The sequence below is a fragment of the Schistocerca piceifrons genome, chromosome 3, assembly GCF_021461385.2.
Source record: "Schistocerca piceifrons isolate TAMUIC-IGC-003096 chromosome 3, iqSchPice1.1, whole genome shotgun sequence".
Taxonomy (NCBI): domain Eukaryota; kingdom Metazoa; phylum Arthropoda; class Insecta; order Orthoptera; family Acrididae; genus Schistocerca; species Schistocerca piceifrons.
Window position 1 is genome coordinate 703,633,172 of NC_060140.1, and position 24,337 is coordinate 703,657,508.

Genomic DNA, 24,337 nt, shown 5'->3' on the forward strand with positions numbered 1-24,337 from the left:
AACCGTCTCCATGAAGCTGGGCTACGGTCCCGCACACAGTTAGGCCGTCTTCCGCTCACGCCCCAACATCGTGCAGCCCGCCTCCAGTGGTGTCGCGACAGGCGTGAATGGAGGGACGAATGGAGACGTGTCGTCTTCAGCGATGAGAGTCGCTTCTGCCTTGGTGCCAATGATGGTCGTATGCGTGTTTGGCGCCGTGCAGGTGAGCGCCACAATCAGGACTGCATACGACCGAGGCACACAGGGCCAACACCCGGCATCATGGTGTGGGGAGCGATCTCCTACACTGGCCGTACACCACTGGTGATCGTCGAGGGACACTGAATAGTGCACGGTACATCCAAACCGTCATCGAACCCATCGTTCTACCATTCCTAGACTGGCAAGGGAACTTGCTGTTCCAACAGGACAATGCACGTCCGCATGTATCCCGTGCCACCCAACGTGCTCTAGAAGGTGTAAGTCAACTACCCTGGCCAGCAAGATCTCCGGATCTGTCCCCCATTGAGCATGTTTGGGACTGGATGAAGCGTCGTCTCACGCGGTCTGCACGTCCAGCACGAACGCTGGTCCAACTGAGGCGCCAGGTGGAAATGGCATGGAAAGCCGTTCCACAGGACTACATCCAGCATCTCTACGATCGTCTCCATGGGAGAATAGCAGCCTGCATTGCTGCGAAAGGTGGATATACACTGTACTAGTGCCGACATTGTGCATGCTCTGTTGCCTGTGTCTATGTACCTGTGGTTCTGTCAGTGTGATCATGTGATGTATCTGACCCCAGGAATGTGTCAATAAAGTTTCCCCTTCCTGGGACAATGAATTCACGGTGTTCTTATTTCAATTTCCAGGAGTGTAATACAGAATCCTGTACTCGGAAACAAGGAAAAACTGACCATGACCACCATCTCAAGGTATTTCATTTCGATTAAAGAGCCATCATGCCCACCAACACCATCATCACTTTAAGGTTTCTTATTACCTGGTGAAACTGGAAGTTACTTACTGCGTTGCCGGCCGCGTTGACCGAGCGGTTCTAGGAATCGCGTGCTGCTACGGTCACAGGTTCGAATCCTGTCTCGGGCATGGGGTTTTTCAGATGTCCTCAGGTTAGCTGTGTTTAAGTAGTTCTAAGTCTAGGGGACTGATGACCTCAGATGTTAAGTCCCATAGTGCTTAGAGTCACTTGAACTTACTGCATTAACAAAAATTAATAGTCCCTTTATAAATTTGTTTCGACGTGTCTGATGAAGTACTTGCCATATCATCGTTATCCATGAGAACTGAAACGTAATAAATAGCTCATCTACATCTGCATCTACATGGCTATTCTGCAAATCACACTTCAGTGTCTGGCAGAAGTCTCATCGAAACACCTTCACAATAATTCTCTGTTATTCCACTCTCGAACAGCGAGCGGGAAAAGAAACATTCAATCTTTCAGTGCGAGCTCTGATTTCCTTATTTTGTTATGATTATCGTGTCTTCCTATGTAGGCCGGCATCAACAAAATATTTTCGCATTCGGAGGAGAAAACTGGTAACTGAAATTTGGTGAGAATGTCCCGCCGCACGAGAAACGTCTTTGCTTTAATAATGTAATTTTTTTTCAGCAGTCGGATTGCACTCACCGGGTAGGTCAAATGGAAATCCCTGGAGGGGAGACAATATTCTTTTCGAGGAACACGATTGAGAATCGACATTTGGAGCTGACCGCAGAAGGATTCTACCACCGACAACATACATTTCGCAGAAGGAACGCGCTATTAAAAACACAATGACGACGACTATGTTACTGTCACCCTGCATAAAAAGTGGTATTAGCTCTACAGACGCACACAAGAGTCGCTGATTGTGTTACGCTTTCTGGAAGAAATGCTGTCTGCGACTTGGAATCAATTCTATCCATTCAATCACATACTTGCTTTAGACCCTATGGAGACGTCTTTTAATGTTTACAGCCATCGGTGAATCATATTCGTGCCACTCTCACAACAAGCCATCTTCTTCGAATCTATCTGCTAAGGATCCCATACAGCTCACGTATTCTAAGACAAATTATGTCAGGTGTTTGTACAATTTCGCTGTATACTTTCGACATGGTGCAGCTTCAGAGGAATATGGGATGCTTTTAACTAATCTGTTGTGCCATACATACTGGGTAATGGTTAATAACAGAAACCGGTAGATGACTAATGGGGCAAACAAACATTATGGAATGTTTCGACGACCTGTTCCGTGACGTCCAGTTTTTCGACATTTTTTCCGCAAGCTTGAAGTTAATTTACTTGTGCTTAGCCCCTAACGTGGAACTTCGGCTCCACGAACTCTAGCGAGCGAGGTGGCGCAGTGGTTAGTACACTGGACTCGCATTCGGGAGGATCATCTTCAAATAAAATCACATGAGTTTCTTTGTGTGCCATCGTTCAGGACATCGTGTATTTGAGAGTAAAGATGTACGCCACATGAAAATGCAAAGCTATGCTAACAAAGTACGAGGTGTCTGTCCTGGCACTATTCAGCTAACGTAGATTGGGGGTGACTACTCACGTGTGTCTGCAGAACGTTTATTTAGGCTTGACACAAACAGAAAGTCGCCAACGAAATTCCGTGTCATATAATACAGGTCAAAGTAAGAGACATTCCATCTACTTCCAAGGTAGAGCGAATTGATCTAGTGACAAAAAATTAAATAACATAATTTGTGTCACGAGACATAGACGATACTTCCAGTGTAGAAGCGTGGTTTTACGAGATCAACACTGTCAACAACCCATGTAAGTCACAAAATGTGAGCAATCTACGGAATTCACTCCTGAGAAAATAGAATTTGTTCCCATTCAAATGAGTATTGCTCAATGTGAAGTCCGCCCGCTCGCTTCCCATGCAAGTGGGCCCGGATTCGATTCCCGGCCGGGTTGGAGATTTTCTCCGCTCGAGGCTGAGTGCAGTGTTGTCCTCATCACCATTTCATCCTCATCACCGGCAATGGCGCGCAAGTCACCCAATGCAGTGTCGACTGAAATAAGACTTGCATTTGGCGGCCGAACTTCTCCGGATAGGGCATCCTGGCCAACGATGCCATACGCTCATTTCCATTTCTTTTTTCTCAAGGTGAAAAATAAGCCCTGAAGTAGATAAAATGAGACCCCTTGTGTGTATGTCAAATTTAGCTGAAACATTTTTCGATGCTTGGTTTTAACAGATGGAAGAACCAGATAGGACATTGTATTGTTCATCGCACAAAGACAAGGCAGAGAGAGAAAGAGAGAAATAATATATGTACGAAAATTAAATCGGAGGAAAGCTCAAGTGTATATGGTAGTGAGTGGTGCGATGCAAGAGGTACAAGCTATTTCTTTTGTAGAACTTGAATTTATTCTTTGCTCTATGTGGCGCAGAGCTGGGTTTTTCTCTTTTTTTAAAAAAAATCTTTTTTCTGCTAACCTCAGTAAAAAACATCTTTGGTATTTCGAGAGCCAGTAATATGCAATAAAAAGAGAATTCGTGTTACTCAATTTTGAAATAAGCTTTCTCACTAGCAGGGAACAAGTATTTAATGTATTATACGTAATAGGAGAGTCCCTTTTTTAAAATGCGTTTAATTTTACTGCGTTTATATATTCTTCTAATGACAATGCAGTGTAGTAGTCGGGTATAAAAATCCTGCATGTTGGCCGCCACTCAAAGATTCGTATTTCCCGGGCAAGTTCTATCGCTTCTTGAGCCGTAGTTGCACACACACGAGCTAGACACAAGTGTTATCTTAATCTGCATAAACATCTCTGTGACATCATGATGCATTGCAGTCGTGTTAAACAGTGCTTTTTCCGTAGATTCCTTCGCAGTTTTAGAAACACAATTACAACATTTGTACATTTCTGCGGTGTGTTAAGTACTCATTTTCCGTAATTACTATGTGTTCATGTGATATAGCTGCAACCAAAGAGTTTTTCCCCGGTTTATCATTTAAATTTTTTTGAAAGACGTGTGATGTGAGGTTGTATGCGCGATCTTTGTATCCGGACGCCAACAGCAATAACAATATCTTTGCCGTGTTATTGTTTTTCTCTTTACTATGAGTTTTATATTTGCTTTTTTAAAACGTATTTTGCAAAGCATGATACAGCTTCTGACTTTTGGCAAGCGTGCAGTAACAAACACGCTAAATATATATATTAAAACAAATACTGGAAACACGCTGTCAATCGATTTGGACCCGAAATGGGAAATAAAGAACGTGAAAGAAATTGTTGCAACCGAGTTAGGACTGACACCAGAAGAAGTAAAGATAATATTTGCTGGGAAGGAACTGGATGATTCTATTGTAATAGAGGTATGTTCCCAATAATATATTTTCAAAAGAACCGTTGATTATACTGATGATGTGAGAGACCTTTAATTCATAATATTATTGTTTGTGTGTCATCAGAGGGCATTGTCAGTACATGTGTAAGGCAGTATGTCAGTTGAGTGCCGTGTTTTTTATATACAAGTGACTCATATAGTGCAATCCCTGTCATCACCCACAGTATCAGTGTGGTTTTTCTTTGTGTTTCGGTACTGATGTGACTGAGTTGTGGAATGATGGAATATTTACAAATGCAAATTTTTTACTTTGGACGCAGATTTCAGTACTTGTTAAAGAATTGCATCTCTTTGTGATCATTGTTGTGATAGGCAACAGTAATGCTTAGCTGTCAGTTGTGTTGGTTTGTTGCCATCGTTAACAAGTAACAAAATTCTATAGAAAGCGTCTTACTGGCTCTTATAGTATAACAAGTATAAACTATGATGGATGTATAGTTTAAGATTAGTAAATTTAATTTGTAAAATACCCATTGTTGGTAACCAATCTTTATTAAAGAGTACAGCCTCCCACATACTTGTCTAATCGTAGTTAGTGTTCAGTATCTTAAGAACACCTTGTAACATGACATTACATTCTAACTTACATTCTTTCGTCTGAAGCTTGTCACTGGTCCATCTTCAGCTCTTCCAAATTTCGCAGAAGTCTTCCCCCCTTTTACATATAGATTAAAGAAACAGCAGAGACTTTGATTTTGTGGTAAATTCAAGATTAATACTATAATGACATGACTTACGGTTTGACAGAGCAGTCTATTTGATGTGTTTAACGTATGTTACTAAATTGTAAGTTGGTCTGTTTGTGTTTCTCTGGAAGTGTTAAAAACAGCACAAGGGAGGGAGAAAGACATAGTGAATTGTTACCTTTATTTCTTTCACTATTTGTTTACGTTAAATAACATGTCAAGTACAACAGACAGTTAAAAATAAAGTTATGACATAGGTACACTGAGTGAAATGACAGAAACTAAACTTACTTACAGGCCAAATACATTATCTCACTGAAATATTTGCTCCATATAATTAGTAATGTCAGTGGAAACAGTTATAGTAGGAAATAGTAATCCTAACTTTGAAATTCAGTAGTTGTTCCTCAGAGAGGAAAGAGAGATTTGATGGGGAATGTTGGAAAGGGATTCAGACCTTCGACTTAGAGTGGCCACAGTTGTAAAGAAAAAAGGGAAGATCACATGAAAGAGAAGATTGCAGTGACAGTAAAAAGTTAAAACTATTACACTTGTAAACACTTTATCAGCTTCAGGTCACAAATGATCAAGAGTAAAACAGTGCAAGGTATATGGTTCAAAGAAAGAGAAATGGAAAATGCAGAGAATAATGAAATTAAGTAATAGGAGAAAAGCTAAAGAGGAATGTAAATAAATAATTAAATTCTACCATGTACCAAAGAGAGGAAAGTAGAGGATGATTGTTAACAGACTGTATTTCCAGGAGGGTAACAAGGTAATGCAATATGTTGGAGAGCAAATTCCCATCTCAGGGTTCAAGCAAGCTAGTAATGGGAGAGGAATCTTAACTGCCTTTGTGGACAGCAACCATTCAGTTCTGTTGATGTAGATCATGATCTGCAGCTTAGTTCCAGATGTTCCTCTTGTGTAGCCACTGATTTACACCCTCTACTTGACTCCAGACCAAAAAGCCCCAGCGAGTTCCCAGAACGTTCTAGAAATTACCATCTGAGTTGCGATTCTACAAATGAGCCTAGTGGTCTTAATCACTTCTGACATTCCCTGGAAGCATGTGAGAAGAGTCTTGGATCCCAGGTGATAGATATTGTCAATGTCATTCTGAGTAATGATTTGCAACTGATTATGAGCTTTGCTTTCGATTGCTCCTGGGATGGTGCCCTCCACCTGGCAGACAGTTTCTCTCAGAATACATTCAAAGTGCATGTTCAGTCCTTCCTGTCTGTTTACATAACAGGGTTTACTGCATTCTTAAAGATTGAATCATCCATAGGTAGTAACCTCTTTCCTCTCAATTTCTGCCCAGTGTTGATAGAAGAGAGTTTGTAGCTGAAGCAGGGAAACTTTTAATCATTAAAAATGTGTGGCTGGTTGCTGTCCTAACACCATCAGCATTAAAAAGTGTACTTTAGGGATCCTATGCAGTGGCTTATTTTAACATAATTTCTGGAATGAAACCCTCTTGGAACATTTTTCCATCACAAAGTGTCTAACCTGAGGAAGGTAAAGAGGTACAAATTGGGTTGCAAAACCACACGTTCTTTGAAACACTACATTGACCCTGTACTACTCTGCCGCAGAATATGCGTCTTCTGTGTAGAATAGATCAACCAATGGTAAGAATGTGAATGAAGCTTGCATGTTAATCACTGGATGCCTAAAACCCGCACATGTTGATAATGTGTCCTGTCTTGCTGGCTATGCACCTCCAATTACTCTTCAAGAAGTTACTGGTGATACAGAATCACTGAAATTTGGAAACACTGAAGATCGTCCACAGCTTGGCCATCGATAGTCTCAATCTAGATTGAAATCGAGGAAAACTTTCCTCCAGGCACCAAAGCCTTTGGAAGCACCCCTGGATAAGGCAAGACTTTCATTATATAAATCTAAGCACCAAAACTGCATGGATCCATGTGAACATCTACCATACGCTACAGTGTGGACTACGGTGTTTGGAGGTGACTTAACTGAATGAGAATTAATGTTGGCAGGGCTAAGTCATTGCTTAAGTCAAGGGGCTTCACAACAGAGGACAGCAAGTGCAAGTGTTTCTAAGAACAAATAGTCAGCCAGAAGAATAATGCCCTCTCTGTCCGGTTTCATGCTCAGAACAAGATTTATTGCTTACCAGTGACAGTGCACTAAGTTTAGCTCTGTTTTGGAGAGGTTTGACCTGAATGTAGGTTTGATCAGTTACTTTATCTCGTTAATTTTTTTAAATCTGGGTACAATAACTATGATCGTTATGTAATCATGTATGTATTTAGTTATTTATATATTTAGCATTCTTGTGATGCAGTGGGAAAAAACATGCACTCCAGGGAAGTTGTTCAGCAGTATCCTTCTCCAGATTTAATCATTTGACAGTGACACTTATGCCAAACTGAAACTACCTGCTATGATAGAAAAGCTCATGTGAATAAGTTTTCTGCAACCTCATAAACTTATAAAGAATTTTTAAAAAATAGTAGTTGGCACTAAAAAAAATTCAATCTCCATAGCCATACACATTATGAAGTAACTAAGTAACGGTGTTGAGAGCTGATAAACATAGTGGGATCTGCGCATTTGAGACTTTGTGAACATGTTCTACTATTTGCTACAAATAATGATAATATTGATTAGGTTTATTATCAGAAGGAATGTGAAAAAAGCTTATGCATTCAAGTTGTAAAACAGACAGATAATCCCAAGGGTTCAAAACTCGAAAACGCTTATACCTGTATACAGTTGTACTTTTTTCTTGCATTATTACTCCTGTTCTGAATTATTACTCCTGTCCTGAATTCTAATTTCACTTCCTTCATTACATCTTCAGCTTGAAACTAAATCCATAAAGACAAGAAAATCCTGTTTTTCTTCATTCACTTTGTTGTACCTATTTTTCTTTAGTGACCTTACATTCCCAATGTCCTCCCATAGTTGCTTGTGGCATTCCAAATAATTTTGTTGCCTAATACGTTAGATTTTTATTTTTTCTGTCTTGTATTGTTTACCCAACATTTTAAACAAAAGAGGGTGGCGAACTGGTCCCGCGTTTACAAAGTGTCAAGCTCAAATCCCATCCTGCCATCCAGAAATAGGTTTAATGACATTTTTGTAAATTGATTAAGGTTAATGTTGGGATGGTTCCTTTAGAAAAAAATGTAGTTGCTGTCTTTGTCCGATCAGAGTTCGTATTACACCATGAATGACCTTGTCAACAACACATGAAACCCTAATCTATTGCCATCACTGTTTTTGAGTGTGGTATCAACTTGATAATGTAAAACAGTTTATCTGCTCACTCCGTCTTTGGCAATATTAGAAAAATTAATTTCTAGTAGTTCAGTTTGCACATATGTTATAAATGGACATCAAGTTCAGTTGATCTATCCTGAATCCTTCAACAATTACAGTGACCCTAAATATATCTTCTTATTTTAGTTTTTTCCTCGTTCAGTGGAAAATATGCATGTTGTCTCAACGTGATGCAGCACGTGCTGAGTTAATATGTAAGCTACTTCTTTTACGCATTTCTGTGGTTACATAGTGCTCTTTTATATAGATGTCTTAAAAGTTTTTTGCTGTATGATTAATATAAAAGCCCTTAGTTATTGGCTTAACAGTGCAAAATGGAGTGGGAGGGAACCAGAGACAGAGACTCTTATATGCAGTAATATATGTGATAGATTTTGATGTTTAAGGAGTCATATGTTGATTTGTTGCCCCTTAGACTCTTCACATCATTCGGCAAATTATCAAAAATTTTTGTAGCCCCGCAGTTCTTTTTTTCCGCCTGTATCATTGTTAAGGTTGGTTAATGGACACTGCATCTTCCATTACTGTATTTAGCAAAGTTAATGTTTTTAAACTGTAAATTACTATAGTGGGTACTAGGATTGAAATCACAGATATAGCTTGTTGATTTACACTTTACTTGCTTTCCTTGAACTACTAGAGGTGAATGCAGGAATAATTACATAGATCAGGCCATAGCTGACTTCCTTTGTATTCTTGTGAAATCCAAGATTGTGGTCTGTCTGTAAAGGCCACATCATAAACAGGATGGATCTTATTGCCTTGTTGAAGTGTACGTCAATCAGTAGTCTGTCAAATGCAAGGGCTTTAGGTTGATTTCATTTTTATGTAGTCTTTATAATTTTCTCTTTTTGTTGTTTTTTTGTTCATCCTTGTATTCTTTTTTCCATTTATTTAGTATAACTTTATTTGCCCCACCCCTTTACAACCATCCGATTTATTGTAATATGTCCCATTCTTCTTCAGATGAACATCTTATTCAAGAGCTTTTGTTGGTCATGGCATGAAATATGTTTATGTAGTACTTTCTATGTATGTTGTCTCTTCATAGTTACTACAGTGAACTTAGTTACATTCTTTATCATGAGTGGATCATGATTCATGCTGATATGTGGGCTTGATAAAGTGTTATTTGTAATTTAGTTAACATTCACTGCAATGCTGCTGCATGATCATTGAACAAGTCTCAATATTAAATGGATAATAAGTCAATTCATTGAATATGTAAATGGATTAATAATAATAATAGTATTGCTGCTATTGGGCTATCAGATATTCAGGAACTTGCAGAAATTCCACTATATATGGATGACTTCAAAGTGTACAAAAACTAATGCATGTTAAAAGCAGTTTTGTTGACAGAACTATCTCCGCATACCGCCAAGGGGGCTAAGGGAGAAACGTTTGTTGACTTGTGCAGATTTGCCCAAGAGTAATACAGGGTGATTATAATTAAACTTTCAAAACGCTGTAGAAATAACACCACTGGTCAGAATGATGACAAATTGCAACAGAATATTATCAGAGAAGAGGGAAAATGTATGGCAGAAGAAGAAAAAAGTGTGAAAATTGATCAATAGATGTTGCTGTATCTGTCAGAATACATCAATGAAAACACTTTTTATGCGCACGACCTGTTGAAGTTAGTATAAACATGCCGGGTACATGGTTTTTCCTCCTTTTGCGTCTGTAACTTTCGCCATTACTTTCTCAATGCAGGATCGTGCTCTGTTTGTAAATCTGGTGATTGTGCACATGTTGCAGAAGTTCCAGACACTGAAGGGTTCGAAAAAAAGGCGTTGGTCCGATGACTGCCGTGGGTCTGGAGAAAATGATTTGGAAATTCTAAAAGACTGATTCTTTTAGTGTGCAACCTGGTAGAGGGAGGAAACAAATTGATTCAATGTCAGTGGAAACAGTGGCAGCAGCAGTGCAGGAGGCGAGTGGTGGTGTGCAAATGTATAGTGCACGGAGAAGTGCCCAAACATTGCACATACCCATGAGCAGAGTTCGTAAAATCCTACAAAACATCCCTCTTCGCTATCCATTAAAAATTACTCATGTACACAAGTTGCTTCCTGTTCACCTGCCAGCAAGAGAGACCTTTGCTTCAGAATTTCTTGCGCGCGTGGAAGTGGACAATGATGGGCTGTGGAAGATTTTGTGGATAGACAAAGCCCACTTCCATCTGACAGGAAATGTCAATACACAAAATTGATGAATATGAGTAATGGAAAATCCACAGGCAAATTGACCAGTACCACTTCATCCTGAAAAGGTCACTGTGTGATGCAAGTTTACAGCATCATTTATCGTAGGGCCGTATTTTTTCAAAGAGACAAATGCTTCTGGCCCTGTTACCTGTACTGTCACTGATAATCGCCGTGACTGTCTTATGTGCAACCATGTTATTCCAGCTCTCCAACAGTGTGGATGTGTGGATTGGATCATTTTTATGCATGCACAGTGCAGATCCGGTTAAGCAGCTGCTGAAGTGCCATTTTGGAAATAATAGAATTATCAGTCGCCATTTCCCTACAGCCTGGCCATCCCTATCACCTGATCTTAATTCGTGTGACTCCTGGCTGTGGGGCTGTCTGAAAGAGTCTGTGTTCAGTGTTCTGATTGCAAACTTAGCTGCATTGAAAGCTCACATTGCGCAACACATTCTGAACATGATGCCGGAAACACTTCGATCAGTTGTGGAACATGCTGTTTCTCAATTTTAACTTGTTGCAGTGATTGATGCTTTTTATGCGGATTTGACCTCAAGACAATTAAAAACTGATTTTTCCCATCCAATGGGATATGACCTTGCCATGGTGAATGGGCTTACGTAAGTAACAGTATGACACCTGTACACCCATGCACACTGAGTTGTACAGTTTGTTTAACATCTAACATACACCTTAGGCATTGTTGTATGATTCTTTTCTCGTTTGTAATCGAGTGCTATTAAATAATGATGCTTACAGTGCCATCTATTGCTACATTTTGTAACTATTTATTTTTCTTCTGCTGTATGTTTTCCCCATTCTTCGATAATATTCTGTTACAATTTGACATCATTCTGACCAGTGGTGTTATTTCTATAGCGGTTTGAAAGTTTAATTATAATCACCCTGTATTATAACAGCTGAAAGAGCTGCTGTACTTTCACCCAGGCAGGATACTGATAATGTTATCTTACGGGGACATGAGCAATGTAATGATTGTGTGGACAAGCAGAATTAAATTCAAAAGAATCTGCGTTTACTGTCTGATCCACCATATCGCACACTCGTTGCTGAGCCAGCAAAAAGGGGTTGAGAGGAAAACTAACTACCTCCTGAAGAAAAATGCTGCATTGCAGGAGAATATCGAGATCCTTAACACTTGACGTGCTGTCCCTTCTAGTTGTGTGGCATTCTATAGATCCACAAGGCTTATGGTCAGTAACATTTTGGCATATTGTGTTGCAAAATACCCAGTTACCGGTACTCTGTTGAACCCACTAGTAGATCAGTGTGTATATCACATTAGAAACTCTGTGAATTTCTTACATCATTTAGAATTATTCGATTTGAATGACTGATGTTTTAGTAAGTTTTGATCTGATCTCTCTCTTCACTTGCTTTCATCTGTCGGATTTGTTTTGGTTAATTTAGATTAGCTTTGGTGTTGAATTAACTAATCTGTTTTGACACATGTTGACTTCCATTTATTTTTTATTAAGAGATTAGCTGTATGGGCAGATACATGGAATTGTGATGGGGAACCCTTTGTCACCTACTGTATTACTGTCAATCTGTTTATGGAAGATTCTGTTGAATGTTCCCTGGAATTGGTGGCATTTAAACCTGCCTGCTTTATCAGATATGTGGACGGTACTGTTGTTTGGCCTCATGGCAGTGAAAATTTGTGTAGCATTTTAGAATACCTGAAGTCATTCCACCCAAATATTCCCATCCTTATAGAGGTGAAAAAGGATGGCTATCTTCCCTTCTTTGATGTATTTGTTAGAAGGCAGGTTGATGGTATGTTTGGACGGCTCAAGAGGAATATTTGATACTATTTGTTCGCTTTGACCAGTGATGTAATGTTAATGGCTGCTGTGACATCACTGTTCAGAGCCAATGATTACCATCAAATATTCCTCATTGTCTGAGAGTTGCCACCATCTGGCTCAGCATAAAGGGGTACTGTAAACTTTAGTTCATAGTGCCATGTCACCTCAGACATTGAAAGTTTGTCAGCTGAGTTAACCTACCCAAAATCACCTTTGCCAGAATGATTATGGTGAAAAACAGATGAGAAGTGTGTTGTGCTGTCAGCTAACTGTGAACCTGGTGAATGATGAAAATAACTTGGTGGTACCTATGTCAGCGGCCTTTTTGACATCAGCAGATAGTATTTCCAACAGGATTGGTCACATTCTGCAGAAACACTGCGTGAAGTATGTTTTTCGGCAACCACTTAAGGTTACAGCCCTTTTAGGGTCTGTAAATGGTCTTGGTTTGTGTAAAGTGATTGTTTACTGTTTCCCTTATCCCATGCAGTTGAGGTCTGTCGTACATTGATCAGAACATCAAGGCTGTGGAAGACTGTTGTATAGAACACAAGTATCACACACGCTTACTACAGCCAAATGAATCTGTTGTTTCAGAACATTACCTTGATACCAGTCATCACCTGGAATATAAGAGCACAGAGATTCTCATGCACACTTCTAAGTGTTAGGATGTGTTATTAAGGAAACAAGTAAGTGATCTTATAAGAAGGGATGGAGATTTTTGCTTAAATTCTGTGTGGAATTCTACTTCTTCCTTGGTTAAACAGCAGAGAGACAGAGTTAATGCTACTTACTTACACTCTGGTAATTAATAAGCACTATTGATAGCTTCTCACATTGATCATCTTTCATTGTTTGGTGGCATTAGTGTTATGGTGTTTGTGTGTTTTTTTCTGAATATGCTATATTATAGTTCTTGATCAGTGTAGCCCTCTCCCTACCCACTCCTCCAAACCAAGGGTTTAAATTTCCTCACGCACCACTCTCTTGTTGCATTTGTGCCTTGAAAATGGCGAGGTGTTCACCTTATGAAATGTTGGTGGTTGTCAGAGATGTCACCCAGCTACATTCTCGCAACGGAGTGAGGAGGTGCAGTGGTTAGCATACTGGACTTGCAGGACTTGCCGTCGTGATGACGATGGTTCAAACTTGCATCCAGCCATCCTGATATAGGTTTTCCATGATTTCTCTAAATCGCTTCAGACAAATACCAGGATGGTACCTTTGAAAGGACACAGCCGATTTCCTTTCCCCATCCTTCCCTAATCCGAGTTTGTGCTCTGTCTCTAATGACCTCACTGTTGATGGGACATTAAACACTAATCTCCACAGGGGACTGATGACCTCAGAAGTTCAGTCCCATAGTTCTCAGAGCCATTTGAACTAATCTCCACATTCTTGTAAGTTGTTTGAACATTTTATGCACCAGTAGAAACTCCAGTTTGACGCCATCCACAGAGTTGGATCGAGTTTTAAAGGCATTGTGAAAGACGACAGCATCATCTAGACCATGAATACCTTGGCTATACCTTAGGTCAGATAGACTGTTAAAATTGAGAAGCTTGACATAAGCAGAGCTTGTGTAGGAGAACATGAAAACTCATTTTGATTTACCATTGATGTAGATATGTTGCATTTGCCCAGAAAACATGGTCAGAGAGAACTTTTGGCAGGCAGATGAAGAAGGAAAAACACACATTAGCAGACTATTAAAGAAAGTGAGTAACCTCTCTGATGGAAGTCAACACCCAAAAGCTGTTGAAAATACAACTAAGCATCAGTATCAGAAAACAGCTACACAAACTTAATAGAACGATGAAACAGGAATGAGAAGCACAAGAATTAGCCATTACATCAACTGCTATCAAAGCCAGAGAAATCAGCAGAAGATCTCAGGTATGGACTTTGTAAGCAACATGTCCAGAGCTGTTTTATAAAGAATGCAATTGCAAATTACAAGCAGGGACAGTGATAGACTTCAAATGATACATTAGAACTAATGCCAGAAATACTATCTGTCATTAGCAAAGATCTGGTGGGATCATAAGCCAGAAAAAATAGACAACACCGAAGAAGCCAAACTGATCTGAGATTTCCAAATTCGCACTCACAGAACACTGGAGAGTACCATCATGGCATGCATTTTTTATTTATTTATTTATTTTATTGCTTTCGCAGTATTATTCTGACCACAGGAAATCACTACCGTGAAAGGAATAACTATTTGCTCTGTCATCGCTCCTAATAAAAATACTACTTTCTTCCTTCTCTTACCTAAACTATATACAGTATATACAGGGTGATTATAATTAAAGTTAATCTTTCAAACCACTGTAGAAGTAGAAATAACACCACTGGTCAGAATGACATCAAATTGCAATGGAATATTGTCGGAGAAGGGGGAAAACAAGGCAGAAGAAATATAGTTACAAAATGTAGCAATAGATGGCACTGTACGCATCATAATGTAATAGTGGTCTGCAACAAATGACAAATGAATCAAACAACATTGTCTAAGGCGTACGTTTGACATTAAGCAAACTCTACAACTCAGTGTGCATGGGTGTACAAGTGTGATACTGTTAGTTACGTAAGCCCATTCACCAAGCCAAGGTCATATCACATTCAATGGTAAAAATCAGTTTTTAATTGTCCTGAGGCCAAAAACCGCATAAAAAGCACCAATCAAAATCAAATCGGATTATTAATTTCCATGTAACTGGTGCAAAACATGTTCATTATGCTGCCCACCATTTTCTGCAACAACTTGAAATCGAGAAACATCATGTTCCACAATTGATTGAAGTGTTTCGAGGGTCATGTACAGAATGTGTTGCGCAATGCATGCCTTCAATGCAGCTAAGTTTGCAATCGGAATACTGAACACGACATCTTTCACGTAGTCCCACAGCCAGAAGCCACATGGATTACAATCAGGTGATCGGGACGGCGAGGCTGTAGGGAAATGGTGGCTGATAATTCTAGCATTTTCGAAATGGCACTTCAGCAGCTGCTTAACTGGATTTGCAATATGCAGAGGTGCACCATCTTGCATAAAAATGATTCCATCCACACTGTTGTGAGCTGAAATGACATGGTTGCTCAAAAGACAATCATAGTGCTTACCAGTGATGGTACAGGTAACAGGACTGGAAGCACCTGTCTCTTTGAAAAAATGTGGCCCTATGATAAATGATGTTGTAAACCTGCATCACACAGTCATCTTTTAAGGATAAAGTGGTATCAGTTGAATAGAGTGTGGATTTTCCGTTGTCCATGTTCGACAATTCTGTGTATTGATCTATCCTGTCAGATGGAAGTGGGCTTTGTCCACAAAATCTTCCATGGCCAATCATTGTACTTCCATGTGGGCAAGAAATTCTAAAGCAAAGGTCTCTCTTGCTGGCAGGTCAACAGGAAGCAACTGGTGCACATGGGTAATTTTGAATGGATAACAAAGAAGGATGTTTTGTAGGATGTTCAGGCAATTCTCCATGCACTATGCATCTGCACACCACCACTCATCTCCTCCCACCCTGCTGTGGCCACTGCTTCCACTGACATTTAATCAATTTGTTTCCTCCCTCTACCAGGTTGCACACCAAAAGAACCCGTCTTTTCGAATTTCCGAATAATTTTCTCCAGACCCACAGCAGTCATCAGATCAATGCCTTTTTTCAAACCCTTCAGTGTCCAGAACTTCTGCAGAGCAACATGTGCACAGTCATCATTCTTGTAATACTGCTTTACAAGCAGAGCGCAGTCCTGCATTGAGACACTCATGGCGAACGTCGCAGACGTGAAAGGAAGAAAAGCTGTGTACCTGGTGTGTTTATACTTACTTCAGTGGGTTGTGCGCATGACAGGTGTTTTCATTTACGTATTCTGACAGATACAGCGCCATCTATTGATCAATTTTCACACTTTTTTATTTTTCTTCTGCCGTACGTTTTCCTCATCTTCTGATAATATTCCATTGCAATTTGGCGTCATTCTGACAAGTGGTGTTATTTCTACACCGTTTTGTGAGTTTAACTTTAATTATCACCCTGTACATTGAACATGAAAATTCTTATACAGTATGCATATTTTTAATCCTTGTTATTTCAAGTGAACTGAAGTGTGACTGTGGACATGTTATAAATACTGTGAATAAAAACATATCAGTTACATAAATAATCAAAATTTGCAAATCTAAAACTGCAACTCTGTTAATAACTGTGTGGTAGACCTTTCAAAAATCCAATATACCACGTTGTATCACTGCTTTTTCACTGTCTAACAACGTATTCTATTACTGAGAAAATAAGTTATTTAATGAACTATTTGACACCCAGGATTTTTGTTTCTGCAGTAATCTTAGTGGGCTTTAATGGAACATAGGGGAGATCAGTTGTCCTAAAAAATCTGATCATAAAATTAGAACTCAATGTCAAAGCCATTTAAAGAATGCACACCCTACAGTTAATCAAAATAACTTAATTTACCAGTGTGTGTAAGTATTATTGCAATTCCAGTATTTTATGTCACTATTCAATGTGTGATTTATGTATGTTGTAATGTTTTACAAGAACTTTCCTAAGCGAGTCTTTAGGTAGGTTCTTTGGGTAAGGCCAGAGTCAGTCGCTGTTAGGCCACAGTCAGAGTACGTCACCAGAAGGCAATAATCATTTAGTATGAAACATTTACAGTTAGTCAGCACTATGCCACAATCAAGCTAGATCTTCGATGAGATTCATTGATTCGTGTTCAGAATTACTGGTAAGTTACTGTCAGAGTTAGTCTCCACTTCCTCTTCATATTGTTAATAGTGGGAACCACAGCCATTAGTTTTTTGAATGAAGGCAATGTTTTCCCTCATAGGCTGAATATTTGTTGAAGCTCTTCTTAGTTACACAATCATTCTCAAGTGTTTACCGAGAGCAAGGTGTCATAGACAAACGTCAGCGATCCCACACGAAATCCTTCTGTTCGTATTGGTTTACAAACTATAGTAGAAGTGCTAATGAACATATTGTTAAGAAACTGAGCACCACAGCCATTAGTTTGTTGAATGAAGGCAACATTTCCCCACATAGGCTGAATATATGTTGGAGCTCTTCTTAGTTACATAACCATTCTCAAACGTTTACCCAGAGCAAGATGCCATAGACATGAAAATGGCAGTGAACTCATATGAAATGCTTCTGTTTGTGTTGGTTTACAAACTGTAGTAGAAATGCAGTTGGACATATTGTTAAGAAAGCCAGTGTTAATACTACCACTTGTATAAGTAGAGTAGATTCAGTGGAGTGTATGTAAACTAAAGACCTTATTTTGAATAAGCAGTGGATCTTGAGAAATGCAAACTAAGCATCATGAGTATATGTGTAGGGAAATGAATGTAAATTAACTGCAATTTAAATATTTTCAGTGCTTCCTTGTTCTTTGAAAGTCATTGCCATTCTCTGTTTGTACACTGAAGTAGAGAAGGTATTCTACAAGGCACTTAAAGGACATTAATTTTGCAACCTGGGTAACAGAGTTAGAAATGAACATGAATGCTTGGTACAGATGAGTAGAGTGCACTGTGTTTCTAATTGTATATGGGATGGTGCAGCTTTGGTATACTGTTGACTTTGTCAACATGCCATGAAGGATCATTTCAAGCTTAGACCGTATAAGCATTGTCACTTCATGGCTAGAAGGATTGTCTGCATGGGAAGCTTCCCATTGAGTAGGTGCAGCAGTTAATGACTGCTGTGTGCAATTTACGCATGAGATGGAGCAACACAGTATTGAATATTACTCAACAGCAGATTTTGATTTCACATAAGTGCACCTTCGAATAGACTGCCATTGTTTGGGTTATTGTTTCATTTTTGTTTCACAGCTAGTTGAGTACCCAGCATTGCCCAGGTATGTATTTATTTCAATTCTAGTTGTCCATCTCCTCCTTCCTCCTCTCTGCCCATCTTCTTCTCCTCCTTCTCTCTGTCAACCTCTTCCACCCCCCACCCTCCACACTCTGTCCATCTCCTCCTATCCCTCTCTCTCCATCTGCTGTTTCCTCCTCCCCTCTTTGTCCATCTTGTCATCTTCCTCTCTTTGTCTCTCTCCTCCTATCACTCTCTCTGTCCATCTCCTCTTTCCTTTCTCCGTCCATCTCCAGTCCCCTTCCGATCCATCTCCTCCTATTCCCTTTCTCTGTTCATACATTCACCGGTATATGTGGGTACTATCTGTTTTATGTGTTGCCAGTAGAGCTAATAGTAAAGAAGTAAAAAATTTAAACATCGTGACAATCATGCATAATGTGACAGTTTTACTGCATAAATAGTGAAAATGTAGTAGGCAATAACTTTTTTTTTTTGGGGGGGGGGGGGGGGGTTGTAAGTGAGAGAATATTTTGTAAAAGTTTTAAGTCATGTAAAGTTTGTTGCACGTCACTAAGTGCTCCCAGTCTCAGATACTGGATAGTGCACATAGTAGCTACACATTATGCATTGTGCACATTATAGAGCAAATAATTTGGAAATATGGATTAAACACATTGAAAATTGTATAAGAATTGTATTCATTACTTTGAATCATATGAAGTACCAAATATCAACCAATAAAAGCATTTACACAAATATGATAAGTTCAAAAGCCAAAGAGTAAACAGCTGTTTCAAAGAGTAAATATTTTCCCTGATTTTCATAATATTCTCCACATCAATAAATATCTTGTACGACCCACTTTCTAAAGTAGCCTGTGTTCTTATTGAAGCCGTGTCATTACCAAATTCCATTGAATTTGGTTCAGAGAGTTAGTAATAAACTGTGGGAGTCACAAGAAGGATGTCTGTGAATGCACAGTAAAGCACAGGATTATTTTGTGGCAACAAGTGCACAGACAGGCTGCATTACTCTTTGATTTTTATGAGTATTCTTTGTACTGACTTAGATTTTTCAGTGGATTCGTGTGTGAGCTTAAAGAAATAAAATGTTATTGCCTGACTGCTTCGTTGGATCTCTGTAGCAGACAGAGATAAGCTGTAGTTGGCCAAAAATCAGTTTAAATATTGTACCTGTTGTAGCAGTTTTTCATGCATCTCAATACTTATGATGTCATATACACTTAACTGTGTGTTGTACATTGATATATATTTTTGCAGGTACATTTAGTGGTATAAGGGAACACTGTCTGCAAAATGAGTCACAAATACAGTCAGTAATAAAGAAGTCATAAATTAAAACGTCATGCCTGATGTGAAAATGAACAGCAAAAATGTAGTATGCAGAAAACTTTTTTCATTTTTTCCTTTTTCATTTGTGTTGGGTGTCAGTGAGAAATAGTTTTGTTAAGGTTTGAAATTATATGTAAAGTCTGTTGTATGTCACTAAGTGCTCGCATTCTCGAATACTGGATGAATAAAATCTGGGTATTCAGGTGTTGTGGCCTACATGCCTTTTTACTTGTACCCAAACCCTTTGACAGCAATTCTTTCCAACCCTCCAACCCTACAGCAATTCCTTTCAGACAGTGAGTGATATGTGTACCAAGGTTGCTTGAAATCAGTGCAGTGGTTCCGGAGGAAATGCAGACTATACATAGATACATTTTTATTATATGTAAGGACACTTTTTTCACGATCTGATTTTGATGAAATAAGGTCTGTACAGTGCCAAGAAGCTGTACTCAAATTATCTGCGAAATCCCCAAGAAAGTTTGGCCAGTAGTTTTGTAGATTAGCATTTTCAGACAGACAGACAAGAAAATTTTAGTACAACTTTAAATTACGATATCTTTTTTTCTGTGATCCTATTTTTATGAAGCGCTGAAGTTAGCAGTGAGAATCCCAAAGAAATCTGTCCAATAGTTTTGGCAATTAAGGTTTTCAAAGACAGACAACAGTTTTACAGTTTTATTATTAGAACAGATAAAGTATTTTTAAGATGTATTCATTCAGTTCCTCCTCCTCCTCCTCCTCTTAAATCCACGCACAACTTCAGCTTAGCAGTCAATGCAGCACTTATTTTTGAGCAGTTCATAAATTACAGTCAGTGCTTTCTGCTTGCTGATAAATTTTGTAAAGAAATTGACTTTCATACCAATTTCTAAGCTTCCTCTTAACTCTTTGGAAATTTCTGTGTGTTTTATTGGCTGGTGGCAAATGTAGTGTTTGAGAAATTAACAAACTTTGACATGCTTATTAGACAATAGGCCATGGCATAATTCCCGAGTGCTGAGGTGACACTTATGAAAGGCTGAATATTGGTTTCAGGGATGCTACAGTAAATATTAGCACAGTTTAGATGCTTGCTTTGATGTTGATAGTTACAGTTACACTGTCTTTGCTGACTGTAGAGGGAAAGTTGACAAAGTTATTGCGAGCATTTTAGTCCTTAAGACAGTGGGGGTTACTATTGTTGTTAAATGGTTTATGTAAAAGCTGTTGTAACGTGGATACTGTAAGAACAGATTGACCATAGTAGAAACATATGGTAAACAATAGCCACCAACCACTGCACAGAATTAAAAAAACAGAAAAGGTAAACATTTTGAAATATAGGTTCACTTCTTTGAACCTGAATTGAAAAGGGAAAAAATCTTAAAAACAAGCAGTATGCAGGAAATGTGATTGCAAGCATATTTTGGGATCATTTGGATGTGATCCTCTCGAATATTAACAAAAAAAAAGAAGAAGAAGAGTCAGTTTCGTGCAGTATGCCAGCATCCTGAAGAAACTTAAAGCTCATCTTCACCCACCAAAACTGCTGCAAACTACTAGCAAGAGTGCAAAACTTAGATGGGAATTCTCGATTCAGTCACCATACAGGTCACTCTGAAAGTACTATTTTTTCACAGTATTAAACATGATTTATATGTTTTGATGTATTCTGTAACCATGAATTTCTGACTTTTAACATTCCCTTGTAAATTAATATATTTCAGTGAAAATTACGAGTGTAAGTCAATAAATAAGTCATAAAATGGCATAGAGGCAGTAGTAATAATCATAAGTTCCCGAAATTTATTTCACTTTTTTACATATTCACTTGTACATTCAGATGTGTGTTGCAGTCAACATGTAACGTCTTTGGTCATGAAAAATGAGATTTTATAGGCCCAAACAGATGAAAGTCACTGGAGGCTAAGTCAAGACTGTAAGGACAGGTGTTCCAAGCATTCTCAATGAAATATTCATAAAAACACCTTGTGTTTTTGTGTGTAAGGACGGGCATTGTTGACTGAAAGACCACTTCCTTTGTCAAGAGGTCACATCATTTGTGGTGAATGGCCTGTTAAAGTTCCTGCAGAGTGGTGCAGTACAATGAGAGGCATTCACTATCTCACTGTGAGGCTGGAATTTGGTTACTATGTCCCCTTGCATGACACAAAACATGATGAGAAGAACCTTGCAGGTGGAATGGTCTTGGACCTTTTCATTGTTGGGGACATGGAATGTTTCCATCCTGTGGACAATCATTTGGTTTCTATTTGAAAGTATTGAACCCAAGACTCATCCCTGGTAACAATTCATGCCATGAAATCCTTTCCTTCTTCAGAGAACCAAATGAGGTTCTGGAAAGACAGACTCATTCTCTTCATTTTATGTTCATCGGTCAACATGCAGGGCATTCACCATGCACAGACGTTCCCACTGCCACAAGACAAAAAGGATGTTCTTGATCTCTGAGGTATGCCTTTCCTTGTTAACTCCTGGATCCAGTTGGATACAGCTTTCAATGATAAACAGGTGTCACCATACATGGGGCACATTTCTTGACACACTTCTTGTGCAGAGTCCTTTGGCCCACAAAAACTACACAATCACATACTGTTCTACTTGGGTACACTCATTGAGCACAACTGCCATCTCACACTGGCTGCCATGTGATGTCCTGCAGACTCTTCTACGGACATACATATGCTGCTATCTGCTGGCAGAATATGCATGTGGAGTTTAAACATTCTAATAGAGAAACTGTTGTGTGCAACTTATTTATTGACTTACCCATGTATCTCTACATTTCTAGGAGTTTTTGTAGCTATTTGTGGAAAACCTGATTTGCCCTCAACACCTTAGCATACATGATATTGCCCGAAACATCCTGCATTCGTCCTCCTGTTGTAAATAAAGTATGTAATATGGTCTTTCATTTCTTGAAGGAATGTGATTTGGGAGAACAAAGCATCTTGCATGCTGTGAAAGTACAACCATCTCCCAGAGCTGATGGTAGCAAAGGAAGGTCGCACAGCTTGGCAGCTAAGCCGCTAAACGAAACTTTAGTGGATCTTCAACTTAGTGGCAAAGACCGCCAAGAAATGGTGTCTGAAGAAGGTATCAATAATAATAATAGTAATAATAATAAAATTAATATTTATCCTTCACCCAGGTGATTTCTATACTTCCTAGATAGATTATTTTCGTTCAGTTTGAGCTACATGAATAATGTAGAGTTGTAGTATTAAAAATTATCTTGTTGGAAAATAGATCACGGTAGTTCCAAAGGACAGAAAGTGAACAAATACTTTTCCACCTCAGGAAATCTCTTTTTTCAGTTTTTGATGTACAATATTTAAAAAATGACCAGTACAGTATTTTTATCTTTCTTTATTTCTAATTCTCTGTATTTGTAAAAATGGCTCTGCTTCATGAATCATATTTAATTGTTTCTCACCATATAGAGGAGGCATTGAGTCACAGATAGGCATATTGCAAAAAACTGCCTCAGCTCCCAGAGAGAGAGAGAGAGAGAGAGAGAGAGAGAGAGCATATGTGTGTGTGTGTGTGTGTGTGTGTGTGTGTGTGTGTGTGTGTGTATGTGTGTGTGTGTGTGTGTGTGCGCTCGTATGTGTGACGAGAGAGAGAGAGAGCTTAATTTAAAGGACCGCTATTCTTTTCCCCCTCCTGGCATCTTATCTTCCTTTAGCAGCTTCTTGATTGTAACTAGTTCACTGACCCAAAACTTAAGGTTGCTAATCAACTTAGAGTTTTTAATGTGCAGGAGGAATGAAGAAACTTACTCAGTGCAACCAGGTGATGAGCATACTAAAAAATCAAAAACCAGATTATGCTTCATCTGATATTACAGCACATTATTGCATGAATCCCTCAAATGGAGATCCCCCCTCCTTTCCACAAAACGTTCCATCTAATAATCACCTAGATAGTTTCTTTTATAGTTATAACACCTCCATTCCTGTTAATGTTGATGTCAACAGGATGTGAAATACCAAAGAAAAGGAAGGAAAAAAGAAGAGGGAAAAAAATGAGGATCTTGTTACTAACTGTTCCTGTGATTTATGTAGATTTGTGTCTAATCTACAACTGTAACAGACATTTATAGATAAAATCAATGCTAATACTATTTTTTATCCATTCAATTATTTATATATGTTTCTGTTTATAGATCATGAAAAGAGACGAGCACATTTCTATGTGTATTGTTCATCTCCTTGTAAAATGATGAAACCCGGGAAATTGCGGGTGCGCTGTGCATCATGTAAAGGTGGAGCTTTCACTGTGGACAGAGATCCTCAGTGCTGGCAGGATGTACTGGATAAAAATAGGATAACAGGCATTTGTGAAACTGATGGCTGTGTGAGTAATTAATTGAAAGAGGGAATATCATATGAATGTGGAAGAAATAGCTATAATGATAAATTTTGATCTTCATAGATAACGCAGTTGCTAATGTATATTTATTTTTCAGACAGGTGGTGATGAAGGGCTCACATTTGCACAGTTCTATTTCAAGTGTGCTGAACATCCATCTCAAGGTGAAGATGATGAGGCTGTTCCTTTGTATCTTATCAAATCAAACATACATGACGTTCCATGCCTAGCTTGCACCGATGTTAAGTATGTATTTCTCCAGGGAATTAAACACTTTTCTTAACTGCCATGTTATTATACAGATGATGCATTTTCTTTTCTTTCT

General features: G+C 38.8%; 1 protein-coding gene across 1 annotated transcript in view; it reads left to right on the forward strand.

Moving 5' to 3' along the window:
- Positions 1 to 4,034: 4,034 nt before the first annotated feature.
- The window catches only part of LOC124788237 (E3 ubiquitin-protein ligase parkin), a 64,498-nt gene continuing 44,195 nt past the window's right edge, over positions 4,035 to 24,337 (forward strand). Inside the window, exons 1-4 of the mRNA XM_047255420.1 lie at positions 4,035 to 4,335; positions 22,563 to 22,734; positions 23,807 to 23,997; positions 24,110 to 24,258. Of these exons, the coding sequence (XP_047111376.1) occupies positions 4,078 to 4,335; positions 22,563 to 22,734; positions 23,807 to 23,997; positions 24,110 to 24,258 (770 nt within the window). The 5' untranslated portion in view covers positions 4,035 to 4,077. The remainder of the gene's footprint in view (positions 4,336 to 22,562; positions 22,735 to 23,806; positions 23,998 to 24,109; positions 24,259 to 24,337) is intronic.